This window comes from Schistocerca americana, chromosome 9, assembly GCF_021461395.2.
Source record: "Schistocerca americana isolate TAMUIC-IGC-003095 chromosome 9, iqSchAmer2.1, whole genome shotgun sequence".
Classification (NCBI taxonomy): domain Eukaryota; kingdom Metazoa; phylum Arthropoda; class Insecta; order Orthoptera; family Acrididae; genus Schistocerca; species Schistocerca americana.
In genome coordinates this window covers 36,498,305-36,516,509 of record NC_060127.1, presented here as the reverse complement: position 1 = coordinate 36,516,509, position 18,205 = coordinate 36,498,305, and the positions used below count along the sequence as shown (strand labels likewise).

At 42.5% G+C, this 18,205-nt stretch overlaps 1 protein-coding gene across 1 annotated transcript in view; it reads left to right on the top strand.

Annotated features, from left to right (window-relative positions):
* The window catches only part of LOC124551054 (WD repeat domain-containing protein 83), a 52,920-nt gene that overhangs the window by 8,219 nt on the left and 26,496 nt on the right, over nucleotides 1-18,205 (top strand). Inside the window, exons 2-3 of the mRNA XM_047125929.1 lie at nucleotides 9,245-9,380; nucleotides 16,273-16,420. Coding sequence (XP_046981885.1) covers nucleotides 9,245-9,380; nucleotides 16,273-16,420 — 284 coding nt within the window. The remainder of the gene's footprint in view (nucleotides 1-9,244; nucleotides 9,381-16,272; nucleotides 16,421-18,205) is intronic.

The following is an 18,205-nucleotide window of genomic DNA, read 5'->3' as shown; positions in this document are numbered from 1 at the left end:
TCATGTGGGGAGATTTTCTGCAGTAGTCATTGGTCCTATTCTTTGCACGATCTTTTTCCAGCTGCAGCAAAGTCAGAGATTTGATGGTTTACTGGATTCCTGATATTCACAGTACACTCGTGAAATGATCATAAAGGAAAATCTTCATTTCATTGCTACCTCAGAGATGCTCTACTCCATAGCTCATGTGCCAACTGTAACACCACATTCAAACTCACATAAGTATTAATGACCAGTCATTGTAGCAGCAGTAAGCAATCTTAACAACTGTGGCAGGCATTTGTTGTCTTATATAGGTGTTGTCAACTGCAGTGCCATATTCTGCCTGTTTACATTTCTCTGTATTTGAATACGCATGCCTATACCAGTTTCTTTGGCACTTCAGTGTATATAAATAGTCTAATAGATAATGTCAAACTCTCCACGAAGCTGTTTGCCGAGAATTTTTTCTATTAGCAACATTACAATGCCAGAAGACTGTAGCAAAATGCAGGCAGACCTGCAGAAGGTCAAGATTGTTGCAAGGAATGGCGATCAACCTAGAACTTAAGTTAATGTAACATATTGCACGTAAATATGCGAAGTGACCCGATACTGTTTGATTATGCTACTGACGATAAATTTCTGGAAACAGTAACAACTGCAAAATACCTGGGAGTACCTTCCAGTGTGACCTAAAGTAAAATGGCCACATACAACTGTACGAAAGAAAATGTCATGCTGAGGTTCATTGGAAATGTCTTATGGTAATGTAACTCATCCACAAAAGAAGTAGCTTACAAACACTTGTTTCACCAACACTTTAAGTATTGTTCACCAATCTGTGAACCGTACCAGGTTGGATTAATAGAAGAAATAGAGAAGACCGAATGGAGAGTGGCACATTTCATCTCAGGACCATTCAGTAAGTGCAACAGCATTACAGAGGCATGCGGTGGCCCGGTGTAATGTTTTCGTGGACTTACTTGTTGAAGAATGCTGGTTCTGCTTTCTTGCAGCGCCGATGTCTTCTGCTAGCACCGGATGCTTCTCCGAAGATTTCACTCCTAGGAAGGGGAAATTTTCACTCTCTCACTCTAAGCAAAGAAGGGAAAGCAGAAAGGTGGAAGGAGTATATAGAGGGCCCATACAAGGGCAATGTACTTGAGGACAATATTATGGAAATGGAAGAGGATGTAGATGAAGATGAAATGGGAGATATGATATTGCGTGAAGAGTTTGACAGAGCACTGAAAGACCTGAGTCGAAACAAGGCCCCCGGAGTAGACAACATTCCATTAGAACTACTGACTACCTTGGGAGAGCCAGTCCTGACAAAACTCTACCATCTGGTGAGCAAGATGTATGAGACAGGCGAAATACCCCCAGACTTCAAAAAGAATATAATAATCCCAATCCCAAAGAAAGCAGGTGTTGACAGATATGAAAATTACCGAACTATCAGTTTAATAAGTCACAGCTGCAAAATACTAACGCGAATTCTTTACAGACGAATGGAAAAACTGATAGAAGCCGACCTGGGGGAAGATCAGTTTGGATTCCGTAGAAATGTTGGAACACGTGAGGCAATACTGACCCTACGACTTATCTTAGAAGAAAGATTAAGGAAAGGCAAACCTACGTTTCTAGCATTTGTAGACTTAGAGAAAGCTTTTGACAATCTTGATTGGAATACTCTCTTTCAAAGTCTGAAGGTGGCAGGGGTAAAATACAGAGATCGAAAGGCTATTTACAATTTGTACAGAAACCAGATGGCAGTTATAAGAGTAGAGGGGTATGAGAGGGAAGCAGTGGTTGGGAAGGGAGTGAGACAGGGTTGTAGCCTATCCCCGATGTTATTCAATCTGTATATTGAGCAAGCAATAAAGGAAACAAAAGAAAAGTTCAGAGTAGGTATTAAAATCCATGGAGAAGAAATAAAAACTTTGAGGTTCGCCGATGACATTGTAATTCTGTCAGAGACAGCAAAGGACTTGGAAGAGCAGTTGAATGGAATGGACAGTGTCTTGAAAGGAGGGTATAAGATGAACATCAACAAAAGCAAAACGAGGATAATGGAATGTAGTCGAATTAAGTCGAGTGATGCTGAGGGGATTAGATTAGGAAATGAGACACTTAAAGTAGTAAAGGAGTTTTGCTATTTGGGGAGCAAAATAACTGATGATGGTCGAAGTAGAGAGGATATAAAATGTAGACTGGCAATGGCAAGGAAAGCGTTTCTGAAGAAGAGAAATTTGTTAACATCAAGTATTGATTTAAGTGTCAGGAAGTCATTTCTGAAAGTATTTGTATGGAGTGTAGCCATGCATGAAAGTGAAACATGGACAATAAATAGTTTAGACAAGAAGAGAATAGAAGCTTTCGAAATGTGGTGCTACAGAAGAATGCTGAAGATTAGATGGGTAGATCACATACCTAATGAGGAGGAATTGAATAGAATTGGGGAGAAGAGGAGTTTGTGGCACAACTTGACTAGAAGAAGGGATCGGTTGGTAGGGCATACTCTGAGGCATCAAGGGATCACCAATTTAGTACTGGAGGGAAGTGTGGAGGGTAAAAATCGTAGAGGGAGACCAAGAGATGAATACACTAAGCAGATTCAGAAGGATGTAGGTTGCAGTAGGTACTGGGAGATGATGAAGCTTGCACAGGATAGAGTAGTATGGAGAGCTGCATCAAACCAGTCTCAGGACTGAAGACCACAACAACAACACTCTCTCTCTTCTTATTTAAAAATATGCTTCTCTTGGAATATCATTCATTGCACCTGACCATATTAATTTCCAATTTGTACACAAAAACAACTAAACTTTATGACGTAAACGCACACATTACTGGGCACCCAAGATCAGTTAATTACACATTTTTGAACACAATTAGTACATAAGCTTTTATTGTGGCTGACTATCCAAGTCCAGTCCACGTACTCTCAAGAGCAGTTCAACGTGTACTAAACAGTCACAACCTCGAGTCACTCCATTTGTTTTTCAACAATACAAAGGTACATTACTCCTTGCTGCTGGCCACAGAGCTTCCAGGCCGTATGTGTTTATTCTTGGCAGGTCGCGCTGAACATTTGCCAGTGCCAATGAATTTTCTCCCTTCCAGTTTTGCCTGCACAAACAATAAATGGGTGCAGTATCCCATGCTCATCCTTACGCCCCGCTTTAAAATAACGCGTGTTCGAAACGGTTGGAACACAAGTGTCTCCAGACTTTCGTAAAATTCTGGGGGCACTACATATCCCTCCCCTTAGCTTGAACACTTGTTATTTTGCACACGACATATGTTTTAATATTTTTTTTTTGTTAACACTTATCTTGTTACTTTGTACTACATAAAAACATTAGGTACAAAAACTCTCTTCCACCTCCAGTATTTCATTAAGCTGTTGGTAATATCGTTCATAGATATAGTAGTATGATAAACTAATAGTACAACAAGTATTAGCTATTTCCAATAGATTTATCTACTCTTGCTTCCAGGATTTGGCCAAAATAAATCCCTCCCCTTAGCCAGTTTCAAAGTTCAGGCGTTATTCTGAGTCGAATCTTTACTTTTTTTTCTTTCTTTTTTTTTTTTTTTGGAAGCTGTTACAATGATAACCACTGGTTTTCCGGGTCTGAAAAAAAATTAGTTGTACTGGGGGTTTTCTCTTTTTTCTATCTCCTTGTGCAGGACTCGTCTTTTCTATTTAAAAAACTTTAGAATTCAAATTTACCAGGAGAAACTTTCCGCTACAACCTCAGGTCACTATACCACCCTCCCCTTTGGGTTCCAATCTACGTAAGGGTTGATACTATGAAAACATCTTCTTCCTCATCCTTGGGTAGGTACGCCCCTTCCATTTATACTAAACTATGGTACAGGTCCATCCCCTTTTTGGTGCCCCTGCCCCCACAGTATAGGTCAGCCTCCTCTGGGTCTGCCTACGTGCCGCTCTTTCTCTCATTTCATCTATATCAGGTGTGCCCTCCCCATCTTCTCTGATTCATAGTCTTGCCTCTTTCGTACTCCTCTGCACACTATTTTATTTAAAATTTCCTGGTAAATTTCTATCTACCTCTCCTTTCCTCCTCCTGAGTCCTTCAGCCTACCTGCTTAAATTCTTCGCTTGTGCTTACAGCTCACTTATATAGCTTTAATAACTAAATATGTTTCGTCCATGATTATAACTTTATTTCTTTTCTTCGGGCTATTCGGCCTGCACTATCCTATTATTCATCAGAAACTTATTTGACTTGGTACCTCTGGCATAATATCTATTTCTTTTTATGTCCATTCATATTACTTTGTACTACTATAGCTATGAATACAGGTGGATATACACTTCGTTCCACCGGCCGGAGTGGCCGTGCGGTTCTGGGCGCTACAGTCTGGAACCGAGCGACCGCTACGGTTGCAGGTTCGAATCCTGCCTCGGGCATGGATGTGTGTGATGTCCTTAGTTTAGTTAGGTTTAATTAGTTCTAAGTTCTAGGCGACTGATGACCTCAGAAGTTGAGTCGCATAGTGCTCAGAGCCATTTGAACCAACACTTCGTTCCCCCCTTGTTCCTTTAGATTATTTGACTCGATACCTCTGGCTTAATATCTATTTCTTTTTATCTCCATTCATATTACTTTGTACTACTATAGCTATGAACACAGGTGGATATACACTTCGTCCCCCCTTGTTCCTTTAGCTTATTTGACTCGATACCTCAGGCTTAATATCTATTACTTTGAGATATGCAACCGTCATTACTTAGCACATGTGCTTGAACCCTTCCTGAGCACTACCTCCCCCCTTATCTGTGACGGTTGTTACATCTCCCTGTGTATTACTTGTCTGCGTCTTTGTATTTAATTGTTTGGGTGTGGAAGTGTGATCGTGCGTCCTGATTCTTTGGCCTACTAAGGCTCTTAGTTGAAGATTTTTAGAAATCATGGAAAAGAGAAGGACTTCAGCGATAGAAGTATATGAATGTAGACAGAGGGAAAGATAGATTGGTACTCTTAAGAGAAGTAAGAAAGAAAATAAAAGAATTGGTTGCTAAGATCGAAGAAAGAAAGAAGACAGCCCCAAAGACAGGAAACCCTTCCCACCCCCCTTCCCCAGGATCCCCACTTTGCCGGTACTTAAGTGAGAAGCCAGAGGACGTATGATGTTCTGCGCCTCCTGCAGAACGGACGTTCTCACCGTCACCTTTGAAGTCCCCGAAGAAAAGATCTTAGCAACTCCCCTGGAACAGCAAATGATGAAGAACCAGTCACACTTGTTTGCGAGGGTTGTATGAATGGCGTGGTGTGTAGGTCGTGTCTGTGCCTATGTTACCCACCCCTTTCAAAATTAGATATAAATCCTCCCCAATCACATCACACTTTACAAAAAATATAAAACATTCTATAAAAATAGAAATTATATACACTATAATCAAATAGTTATTCAGGTAGTCACTTCACTTTATATTTCATACACATGTTCAGTTTATGTCATTCTTCCGAAACAGTACCATCATATTATGTCTCCTGTTAGAATGTTACCCTTTTAGTTTTGTCTCATGCTTAGAGGTTGCTGTTTATTGTGACTCCTTAAATTAGTCATAATCGTGTAGTCATAATTGGTCTCTTTTAATACTAATAGGAGAGCTTAAGGGCTATAAATAGATTACAGGATAGTCGAAGATTTGAAGGGAGTTCGGTGTAGGAAAACTAATGTGGAAGCAACACCGAACCCAACTTGGGAACCGGCAGACGTCAGTCCGCCCGTCAGCATCCCTGGGGGTTTTGTACATATCGTTTTATATCCTTAATATTATACATTCCCTTTTCCTCTCCCATCACAGGATCTACTAAATATAGGGTTTTTTGGTGTACTATTGTTGAATATGATAAGGTCCTATGTATTTCAGAAAAAAATTGTGTTTCTTTTTTCGGTGTTGAACTTCGAAGGTCTGAGATCAACTTCTCTTGTGCACTTGAAGACCAATATTTTTCCTTAATCTTTCTCTGAAAATCTTCCCAGGATGTGAAGTTTTCAATGTTTACTGTGCCCCATTCTGAAGCTTCACCCTCCAAATAACCTACCGCAAACTCTGTTTTCTTAGCATCCTCTCAACTTTTAGGTATGGCTTGGTTAAACCGTTTTAAAAAATGGGTGGGGTGTACCTCAGGAGAAGCGCCAGGTGGGCGTGGACTGCGAACGGAAAGCCCGACACAGGACGGGCCTCAGAGAGCTGCCACAGATGGCGACCAAGTCGGACGCGGACATCCGTGGGAGCACCAGAGAAGTGCCAAAACCTCAGGAGCAGCACTAGGCGGTGCGGACCACGAACGGAACGCCCGACACAGGACGGGCCTCAGAGAGCTGCCACAGAAGGCGACCAAGTCGGGCGCAGAGGTCTGAGGGAGCACCGGAGAAGAGACAACACCTTACAAGCAGCGCCAGGCGGGCACGGACAGCAAAGAGAGCACCCAGTGCCCTCTGGGCATAAATACTGGACAAGATCCTCCAATACGGCAGTCTCAGATAGCACCTGAAGAAGGCAACGAGTTATGTGGACGAAATATTGTGCCAGAGTGACACAAACATCCGGCAGTAGACCCGATTATTCCACATGTCAAGATCTCGCCGGGAAAGCCTGAAGAGTTACAGGATTCATGGTGTCAGTTCCCTCCAGCACTACTTCAGACACCCCCTCCAGCACTACTTCAGACATCAGTTGAGTCCATGGCATGTCGTGTTGCGGCACTTCTGCGTGCTCGCCGGGGCCCTACACGATTTTAGGCAGGTGTACCAGTTTCTTTGGCTCTTCAGTGTAGATTTTTAACAGTAATGACCGTGGAAAATGGCCTGTATAGTTGAATGAGATAATTTCTTTTGGGGAATTTAGTTGTAGGCATGGTTTTAATTGTTTGTTGCAGATTTGGCAGTACAGGGTGTTTTATGCATGACTGTTATGAAATAAAAACGAATGTTATCTTAAATATTATGTATGAGGGGGGATCTAAAAATAACCAAACTTTCTGTAAAATATGTAGTTTATTTTAGGAAGCATCTTTTAAATTCATCCTCTGCATTACCTGTCAGTGCAGTTGTGACATGGCATTTTACGTTGGCGACATTGGCAAAATACTTTCCTTGCAGGCCCCTTTTTATCACAGGAAACTGGAAGAAGTATGAGGGCACTAAATCTGGTGAATAGGGCACTTATGTCAAGTAGTTGTCTTCATTGAGACCAAAAACTGACAAACACCTGAGAGCTTTGTGTGTGTGTGTGTGTGTGTGTGTGTGTGTGTGTGTGAGAGAGAGAGAGAGAGAGAGAGAGAGAGAGAGAGAGAGAGAGAGAGAGATGTCTCAGTGCAAGCTGCATTAAGGTAAAACTGCGAATGGTAATTAAATCAGTTGTGACTCTTTGGACCTAACCATGCTACTTTGATAACTGTGGTAATTATAGAGTTGGTACATGCAAACAGAGTCCCGACCAGAGATGGGAGGGACTCTCTTTATTTGATCAAAACCAGTTGATCGGCTTGTCCGGTCTGTTTGCCTCCGTGACTGTGAATAACTGGGCTGATTGCATGGTCTCTGTACCAATAACACATCTTTCAGATGTCTGGCTTATCAACTATCAATGGTAGGTTCAGTGCCTACCATGGTTGTATTGGGGAATCAGGGTTCAATTCCGGAGAAGGTGCCCGAGAAGTGGCTACTACATCCAAGGCTGGCAGCAGGTGCCTAAATTACCCACTCCTGGCACGGGGAGGTAGTGATGAAAAATAACGGTATGAGACTCGTGCGAGGCCCCATAATTGAAATGAGTACACTCTAAATCCTTTGATGAGTCTCTATTGGAAGGCAAGTCAGGTGCCAGCAGCTGCAGTAATTCCAGCTCTAATATCGTGAATTTAAGTTGTCTGGTTAAAAAACTTTTAGTTGGATTTGTGTCCCACATTGTTAGTTCATTGCCCATAGGTGTTTAACTTGCGTGTATCGTGGGACGTCCTGCCAGTGGGATGAGCCAAAGGCATGCAGTTGCCTCATGCATGCCCGTGTCCCCCGAGGCGGACCCCTTTGAAAACCTAGCACGGTGCTCTTTATTGAGTGTTGAGGTGGGCCGCAACATTTACTTTGAACAAATTAGGGTGATTAAAGCAATGAACCCAACTGAATACTTTGTGCATGGAATGATGAAATAGGATCTTGGTTCTATTATACTGACTTTCGGAACCCAAAGTAATGATTTATCGGGACAGGCGGGCTCATTTGTATTGCGACGCTCAGCCTTTCCAAAACCTCGAAATGAAATTGTTACTTTACTGCTTGCTTTTTGGGGATGAAATCAGAGCGTATGATGCCTTTGATGTGTGTGAGAGAGAGAGAGAGAGAGAGAGAGAGAGAGAGAGAGATCAGCATCAATTTACATTCAGTTTCACCTGATAAGATTCTTTTGGACAAGGCAAGCATGCGACTTTTGTGGACTTGCCTGTTGTTTACTTTCTGTATTGTGACTCGTAGCCTATGACGATTTTGTTGAAACAACTAGGATCACCTTTGAATGGGTCTTACATTTCACGAAAAAGCTTAAATGCACAAATCCCTTTGGCCCCCACTGGGAAGCTTGGACACGAACTTAGCTACCACTCTTTGCATTACCAAATCAACGTTCAGTATCTGCTGAATTGTGCTCCAGGATAACCCTGACAAGCCTTTAAGTTCGTTGATCATTCTGCATTGATCTACTGATGAGATTACAGATTTTGCTGAAGTGTTCCTCGATTCAGGCATTTGAATGAAAACTAGAACAGTGCTGATCTCCAATGGCGATTTCCTCCTTTTTAATTAGAAAAAGCTATTTATAGACTTGAGTTTTACTAAGAGTGCATTCTTTGTATGCTTTTTGTACCAATACAGTTTCCGCTGCATATTTTCCGGGGAAAAAACAAAGCTTCACGGTGAGACATTATTTGTGAGAGTCAGTTATTTCTGCATATTGTGAATGCACTGCAGACATACACAAAGAGCTGCCACAAAAACCACACTTGTCATCGGGTGCCATCACTGGGTAGACTGACTCAGAAGAGGTCCTAGAACAGCTCCCAAGCAGTACAACATGGTACTATGAGTAGATCATGTACAGTTTATGATTCTGGTTACTTTTGGGTCCTTCTTCATAATATTGAGCCATTATTGACAATCATGTATGCAGATTAAGTAGAAGTGCTGAATAGTTACTAAATCTTGTGTTTTGGAACTTTTTCAGTTGATGGTTCCTACTGCTTAACATGTGGTGCAGACCGTACTTTAAAACTGTGGAACCCCCACAGGTCACTACTACTGAAGACATATTTGGGACACGGAGGGGAGGTCTATGATGCAGCAGGGTCTTGTGACAACAGGTATTGCTGTGCTGTAAACGACTGCTTAAAATGTAGAAATAGGAATGTATGAGTTGTTTGACTAACATATCTTTCAAACAGCAATGATAAATACAGGATGAAATTGTAGTACAACTGAATGTGCAGTGCCAGTGACTGAAACTTTTGATGAAGAAAATTGTAGAAAAGTGCTGTGAGCTGCTACAACATCATTGATTTACTCATTAATGTAATAAAATAAGCAACAGCTTGTCAACTGGTTTAAATCCTTGTTAATTTGCTCCGTTTTTTTCCAGTGTATTTGTTATGTTTTTACTTTTATTGCAATTTATGTTCAGATTAACTTTCATACTTGCTGTATTAAGGTCCTCCATCATTAATGTAATAAAATAAGCAACAGCTTGTCAAGTGGTTTAAATCCTTGTTAATTTGCTCCATTTTTTTCCAGTGTATTTGTTACGTTTTTACTTTTATTTTAATTTGTGTTCAGATTAACTTTCATACTTGCTGTATTAAGGTCCTCCATTTATTGTTATTGATTTTTACCTGAACTGGGGACTAACTGTACAATGCTATCAACAAAATCAAGGTGGTTGAGCTATGTTCCGTTAACCCACTTTTCTTGTTTGTTTTCCCAGTTTGAGGATCTAAAATCTTCCTCTTGAGCATAGTTTTGTCTGGCTCTTCCTGTAATACTGGTGTTCCCACTATTCTGATGATGTCAGTAATGGCTCGGTAACACTCCCTTCGTCCCATTGTAATGGCATATTGTGTTACATCTCGTAGAAAGTCATGAATCCATTCACAAATCTGGTCTGTTCTGTGATCAGCAGAATCATCTGGTAGGGAGCTAGAAATGTAGATCAAGAGACTTTGCTAAAGTCTACACAAGAACATAAGCTTAAATTAAGCAATTCAGTCAGTATCTTATCAATTGCTGATAATACGGATGAAACAAATTAAGGAGTAAAGGCAACAATTCACCTAGTAGTTGAGGTGCTGAGTCGTCCTAAACAATATTGATAACATTTCTAGCTTTCAAACAAATACCTTGTCATGTTCCTCTTCCAGCCCACTCCTCTTCATCACTGTGCACTGCACACGACTCCCAGTGGGTGCAGCTGGAGGGAACCACTGGCTCCACATTCCAGTCGCATGTGCCTGCTGTGTCTGACTCCTAGCCATCAGCAACCCTTCTGACCAACCATGTCTCTCACTCCTGCCACCTTTCTCTTCCTCACCAGTCCTCCTGCATATTGTAGTCAACTGGGACAATGTAACCATGTATGTATGTACTTGTAGCTCATATGCAAATGATTAGCATTTCAGGACAACCCTACAATGTTGGTAGATATAACGCCCACTGCATGTGCACTGTCCACAGGTTCATACTTGAAAAGCCACGGAATGGGTAACAGCTGTCAGAGTGGAGGTACTGTCGGAGGTTGGTACACTCGGTATGGACAGATGTATCTATAGAGGCATGCGAGAGGTGGAGAGCGACTTCAAGGAAGGTAGCTTGATGAGTTAAGAAGCACCTGGTGAAACGAATTTGGGAATAGCTGTTGAGGTTGTAGAGGAAAGAGCAAAGTTTGTTCGTGCCGTGAGTCCAGGTCATGAAAATGCCATCAATGAATCTGAACCAGATGACAGGTTTTCGGTGTAGATTGGTTAGGAAAGATTCCTCCAGATGGCCCATAAATAAATTGGCATAGCATGGTGCCATGCAAGTAATCGAGACTGTACCATGAATTTGTTTGTGGGTTTGGTTTTCTTCTCTCACCACTCCGCCTCCCAAGTCCCCCCCTCTCGCTCTCTCTGTCTCCCTCCCTCTCCTCCTCTCCCTGCTTCCCTTCCTCTCCCTCCCTTTCCTCCCAACCTCTCCTCTCTTTTCAACCTCTTTCCCTTTTTCCCTTCTCTCTCACCTCCCATTCTATGTCTTCATCTTCACCTTTTCCCTCCTTCCTTCTCCCCCCCCCCCCCTCAGTTTTTCCCCTTGAGCCCCCCCCCCCTCTCCCTGCACCTCTTTTTGCTGTACCTTCTGCACTCTTTTCACCCTGTTGTGCCGCCACAGGGTCACCTGTCCAAAGACCTGCTTTTACCCTCTCCTTGCATCCTCCCCTGCCCCCTCCCCACCTCCATCCACTAATCCAACTGCTTTCAATAATTGAGTATCAGTAAATGGTCTTGCTGTGGTCATAGGAGTGTGCATTTGGGCTTCTGTGTGGTTGTGTATGTGAATGTGTGTGCTTTTGCTAGAAAAAGAGCAAGTGCTTGAAAGCTAGTGTGTATGCTGTTTCCTGTTACACATTTCTGTGCTCCATATATTGATCTGCTGTACATGAGTGGTTGCCTTTCCTTCATTTTACATATACTTAATTGCTAGTTGTTTGTAAGACATTCATCATATGCTTTACTGTAGAAGGAGAAATGTCTACCATCCTATGTTGGAATTTGACACCGAGACTGCAGTTCATCATTCTGTAAAATTGCTGCTTGTGTTGATTGCACTGGAATCAGTGGGTTCAGAGGGACTTTATTGAACCCTATGCCAGATCTCATTGGGCCTGTGATACTAGCACCCATGAGGCTAGACATATCGTTAGATTGGCCAGGCAGATTTGAACACCCACATCACATACCGTGGGTGAGGTAATTGGCTTGTTAGCCAAATGACAACTATCATCATGGCAGTGTGACAACTTCTGATGCACCACAGATTATCAGCATGGTAACCATTGTTCTGACTTCTCTTCTAACAACATACGAGGCTGACGTTGGTGTGGCCAAAAGCACTGGCGACGGAGTGTCACCACATCATCCATGCAGACAAGTCCTGGTTCTACATTCAGCATCATGATGGACGTATCTGTGTCTGGAGGCTCCTAGGACAGAGATCAGCAAAACACAGCTTGCGAGCCACATACAGCTACATGTCACCGGAAGTGCGGCATCCGGACACTCGCATGCATTTCCAGTAAGATAAAATGTCAGTGCGTATCACCGAGTCGTATCTCTGCCTCATGTACTGTAACAGAATTAAATTTTCATTCGTTTAGTTTTGACATTGGTAACTTTGAAATGTCATTGGTGGATTTAAAAAGCAGAGAGGATTTAAAAAGCAGAGAATTGTGGAAGCCAAATTTGAACGTCTTTTTGCTGATATAGAAATATTGGAGAAAATCAAATGTGAACTTGGTTCACGGCACAGATGGTCTGCTTTTAAAGACCTGGGGAAGGAAGGTATATTGATTTTTAATGTGATGAGTAGTATTCGCTGCTCATATAATCAGCTGAAAAAAACAAGCATTTGCGTTTCCTTTCTTACACGGGTTTATATATTCATGTGAACAATCATTTTCAAGTATGAACCTCTTGAAGAGTAAATTGAGAAGTCACCTTATTAGTGAGAATGTACAGTCATGCCAAAGTTGAGAAGAATCATCATCACGTCCTCCTCGCCGTGTCCAGTGACAGCGACTCCGTCAATTGTTTAGACCGTATTGTGGCGAGCTCGGATGTGGCTTACAAAACTGAGCTTTGATTTGAAGATCTGGTTGCACGAAGTGCAATACAGTTGCCACTCTTGATTGGTGCAGTGCAAGCTCCTGCCAACGTTTGCTGAGAATGCCACAGGCTGTGAGGTGGCGTTTGACGGTGTCTTTATATCGCAGGTGTTGGCCACCTTGCCGCCGCTTTCCACACGAGAACTCTAAGTAGAACACCGCTTTGGTAAGTCTACTGTCGTCCATGTGTGTGATATGGCCACTCCATCTCACTTGGTGTTTCATTAAGAGAGCTTCAATGCCAGGCAGTTTCACACGACGCAGAATCTCCGTTTTTGGAACACAGTCTTCCCATTTCATGTGGAGAACTGATCTCAGACAGCGAAGATGAAAGGTGTCTAGCCTCCTAATGTCAACTTTATAACAGCACCAGGTTTCTGAGGTGTAAAGTTGGTAATATTATTGCTCTGTAGACTGCAAGAGTAACATACTATGAAAAGGACAGTTGCTAAGCACCATACAGTGGAGATGTTAAGTTGCAGATAGGCACAAGAAGAAGACTGTCAAAGAAAGCTTTCGACCAAACAGGCCTTCATCAGAACACACACACACACACACACACACACACACACACACTCATGACCACCCATGCCTGGGCCAGACTGCGAGCAGTAGCGCATGATGGGAAAAACAAACTGGGTGGTGTGTGACTGGAGGAGGCTGGGGCTGGGGGGTGAGGGATAGCAGGGTAGGGGTGGGTACAGTAAAGCGCTGCTTGTGGTAGCATACAGGAACGAGGCGAGGAGAGGGTGGGCAGCTAAGTGCAGTTAGGGAGGTTAGATGGAGGGCAAGGGAGGGGGGGGGGGGGGTTTACAGCGGATAAGGAGAGTACAGGAAAAAGAATGCATAGGTGTGTATAGTGCTGGAATGAAAACAGGCAAGAGGACAGGTAGATAAATGACAATGACTAATGGAGGTCGAGGCCAGGAGGGTCACAGGAATGCAGCACGTATTGTAGGGAGAGTTCCGACCTGCGCAGTTCAGAAAAACTGGTGTTGTTGGGAAAGATCCAGATGGCACAGGCTGCGAAGCAGTCATTGAAATAAAGGATATCGTGTTTGGCAGTGTGTTCAGCAACTGGGTGGTCCACTTGATTCTTGGCCACAGTTTGTCAGTGGCCATTCGTGCGGACAGACAGCTTGTTGGTTGTCATGCCTACATAGAATGCAGCACAGTGGTTGCAACTTAGGTTGTACAACACGACTGGTTTCACAGATAGTCCTGCCTTTGATCAGTTAGGTGATGTTAGTGGCTGGACTGGAGTAGGTGGTGGTAGGAGGATGTATGTGACAGGTGTTGAATCTAGGTCTATTACAGGGGTATGAGTCATGAGGTAAGGGATTGTGAGCAGGTGTTGTGTAAGGATGGACAAGTATATTGTGTAGGATCGGTGGACAGTGGAATACCACTGCGGGAGGGGTGAGAAGGATAGTGAGCAGGACATTTCTCGTATCAGGGCATGACGAGAGGTAGTCGAAACCCTGACAGAGAATGTAATTCAGTCCTGGGTGGTACTGAGTTACAAGGGGAATGCTCCTCTGTGGCTGGACGGTGGGACTTTGGAAGGTGGTGGGAGACTGGAAAGACAAGCCACAGGAGATTTGCTTTTGTACAACCTTGGGAGGATAATTACAGTCAGTGAAGACTTCAGTGAGACCCTCAATATATTTTGAGAGGGACTGCTCATCACTGCAGATGACTACGGGTGGCTAGGATGTGTACAGAAGGGACTTCTTGGTATGGAATGGGTGGCAGTTGTCAAAGTTGGGGTATTGCTGGTAGTAAGTAGGTTTGATACAGTCGGAGGTACTTACGTAGCCATTTCTGAGGCGGAGGTCAACATCTAGGAAGGTGGCTTGTTGGGTTGAGTAGGACCAGGTGACGCAAATGGGGAAGAAACTGTTGAGGTTGTGGAGGAATGTGGATAGGGTGTCCTCACCTTCGATCCAGATAACAAAGATTTCATTAATGACTCTGAAGCTGATAGTGGTCCTGAAGTGCCAGAGAGGTTACATTTTTCATCATTTCCAAGACACACTCCTGTGGGTCAAACAAGCCTGTGATCGTTCATGCTGCTCTTCTATATACACATTGAGTCTTTGCTTCTCATCCCACCTGGTAAGTGTCCCCAACCTTTGGTTCTGGGCGACTTTCCCTAAATCTGTCCCTTTTCCTAGACCTCTCCAGGTCTTCACCCCTCTTCCTTCCCCTTTAACTCATCTGTCCGAAGAAGGAGCCACTGGCACCAAAAGCTTGCCTAATTGTAACCTTCTTTTATGTGTGTGTTCTCCTGCTGTTCAGTGAGTAGATTTTTTATCCATCCAATTAAATTATATATACATTCAATATCTCCCATTAGTTATTTCTTTTGAGTCCTACACACTTAAGCAATAATCAGAGATGAGCCACATGAGTGTTTTGCAGGGTTTTTCCTTTGTAGACTGTCTACATTTTCCGAGTATGCTACCAGTGTACTGAAGTCGGCTGACTGATATGCATACAAATTAGTCTGTGTAGTCATTGCATTTTATATGCCAACAGACTTACACTGTCAGGTATTTGTACGAGTAAAATGATTCCAGTTGCTAGATCATTAATGTACAACATGAACAGCGGAATCTCTACTGACTTCCCTGGGACAGGATTGAAGTTACTTCTACATCTGTAGCTGATGATTTTTGTATTGTGAGCATTAGGTCGTGGTCCAAGGCAGAATTCTCTGCCTAACAGTTTGATTTCCAATGCTGGAGACTTCAGTGGAGTCTATAATGATTCAAAAAGCAGTTACAATCTCGAATAAGCTCAACAAGCCGAACTGTTTATACATATCCAACCAAGGGTCTGTTCATGACATCATCTTACTGCTGCCTAAGATTGCAAATCTGCGCCAACATGTGTCCTGGAGCCTGTAGGGGGAATAGTTGGTGCTGCTTGCTTTGTTTAGCATTAAGGCCAACAACTTGTCTACTTTAAATCTTTCCTCTATTCTATTAAAGCTGTGTTTGTCCTTTTGAATTTAATTGGCCTCTGTTCATCCTAGTATAGTAATGGTTGTATCTAATTCTTGGTAAATCAGTAGCATCAGAGAAGTGAATTTGGTGGTTCCCTGGTCCACTGCATACTTGTCTTGGGAGCTTGCATTGTGTGATTATTTCTATTTGTGTCAATGACTCAACAATGAAGATAATTTGCTGTCCCCCTTCTCTCAGTCAATCCTAAATTCAATCACATTTTTTAATATCCCATATAATTATAATTTCATTGATAAGTGTCGGTGTGATACTGAGTCAAATGCCATTTACATACTGTCGAAGTAGTTATTCGGAATTCCCTCGTTTTACTTGCAGTCAGCTGTGCTCTGGAGGTGGTGATCGCATCGTGGTGCTGTGGGATGTGGCAACAGGAAGGCCCCTCCGACGTCTCCGTGGACACGCAGGTCGCATCAACTGTATCCGCTTCAATGAGGAATCCAGTATCATCGTCTCTGGATCACAGGTAAGGAAATGTTGCAATTGTGGCCTGGTGATAAGCTCCTTTTCAGAGGTGCAGTGAAATTAATAGTTATCAAGACATGATCAAAAGAAATGTATAAGTTTCAGTTATTGTGGTTATTATGGGTTGTAGTGGCCATTAACTGAAGGCAGATGCTGACAGGTGTATTACCAATGTATCAGTTTAATAACTTCGACCTACCGAGTGTAGACTGGGACGTTCGTGGATTCATTGCAGGTGGTACTGAAAGGCAGTCTTGTGAAGTACTTTTGAACACATTTTATGAAAGCAGTCTTGAGCAGCTAATTTGACAGCCCACACGCAATGGAAATAGTGTAGACTTTGTAGCTACAAATGGGCCTGACCTTATGGATAGTATCAGTACAGAGAGATGGATTAATGATCAGGATCTCATCATAGTGATGATGGTTTCTAAAGTTAATATACCCACCGAGAAGTCTAGGAGAGTACTTTTGCTGGAAAGGGCAGATAAAACAGTTGTTAGCATCCCACTTAGACAATGAATGGACATTGTGTAGTTCTAATGTGATGGATGTAGAGGAACTATGTGAAAAGTTTGAACTGATTGTAATCACGCTGTGAAGAAGTATGTGCTGAGTAAGGGGATGAATAATGGGAAGGACCCACTGTAGTTTAATAACAAAATTTGAAGAATACTGAAGAAACGAGGATTGTTACACTCTCCGTTCAAAAGAGGGCTCCCAAATTTGCTAGTCTACAAGAAGATTCTGTTCCTCATGGAACAGAACAGCTACCACCATCATACCTTAGCAAAAGATCTCACAGAGAACTTGAGGAAGTTCTGGTCCTATGTAAAATTACTTAGCGGGTCAAATCCTTCTATCCCGTCACTCATTGACTAGTCTGGTGTGGCAGTAGAAGATCACAAGAGAAAAGCATAAATTTTAAATTTGATATTGGAAAAAAAAAAAAATCATTCACACAGGAGAATCATTTGAGAGTCGCACAGACTTCCACATGTAGGACATGCTAATAGACATCCCTCGCATATAGTAGCAACTGAAGGAGTGGAAAAAAAAAGTCAACAGGTTTGGATGGAATCCCAGTTCTCTTTTACAGAGTAATTTACTGTGTTGACCCCTTACTTACCTAGCATTTGTTGCAAATGTGTAGTCCAGCACAAAGTTCCCAGCATCTGGAAAAAAGTGTTGGTGACTATTGTACATAAAGAGGCTAAAAGAATGATCCCCAAAATTACAAACCAATTACCCAGACGCAAAAACTTCTGTCCACAAATTTGCACGGGTTTAGAAAGCATCACTTGTAGGAAACTTAGCATGCCCTTTTCTCGCATGACGTCCTGCAGACCGTGGATCAAGAGTTCCAGAAAGCATTGACATGGTGTCCCACTGCAGGGTGTTAATGAAAGTGTGAGCATACAGACGACATTCTCATATACGTGAGTGGCTCAAAGGCTTCTTAAGTTGTCCTAGACAGTGAATATTCATCAGAGACAAGGGTACTGTGAGTGTGCCAGGGAAGTGTGATGGAACCTCTTTTATTCTCTATATAAAAAGAGAATGAGTGGAAGGTTATGTAAACTTGTACCGAAACAAAACAGCAAATATGAACTGCATTGTTCACTAAGCAAGCAGTAGGTGAGAGGTGAGTGAGACTGCTCAGAGTGAAAAAAAAAAAAAAAAAATTCATCACCACTAGTACAGTTTAATAAGTCACAGCTGCAAAATACTAACACGAATTCTTTACAGACGAATGGAAAAACTGGTAGAAGCCAACCTCGGGGAA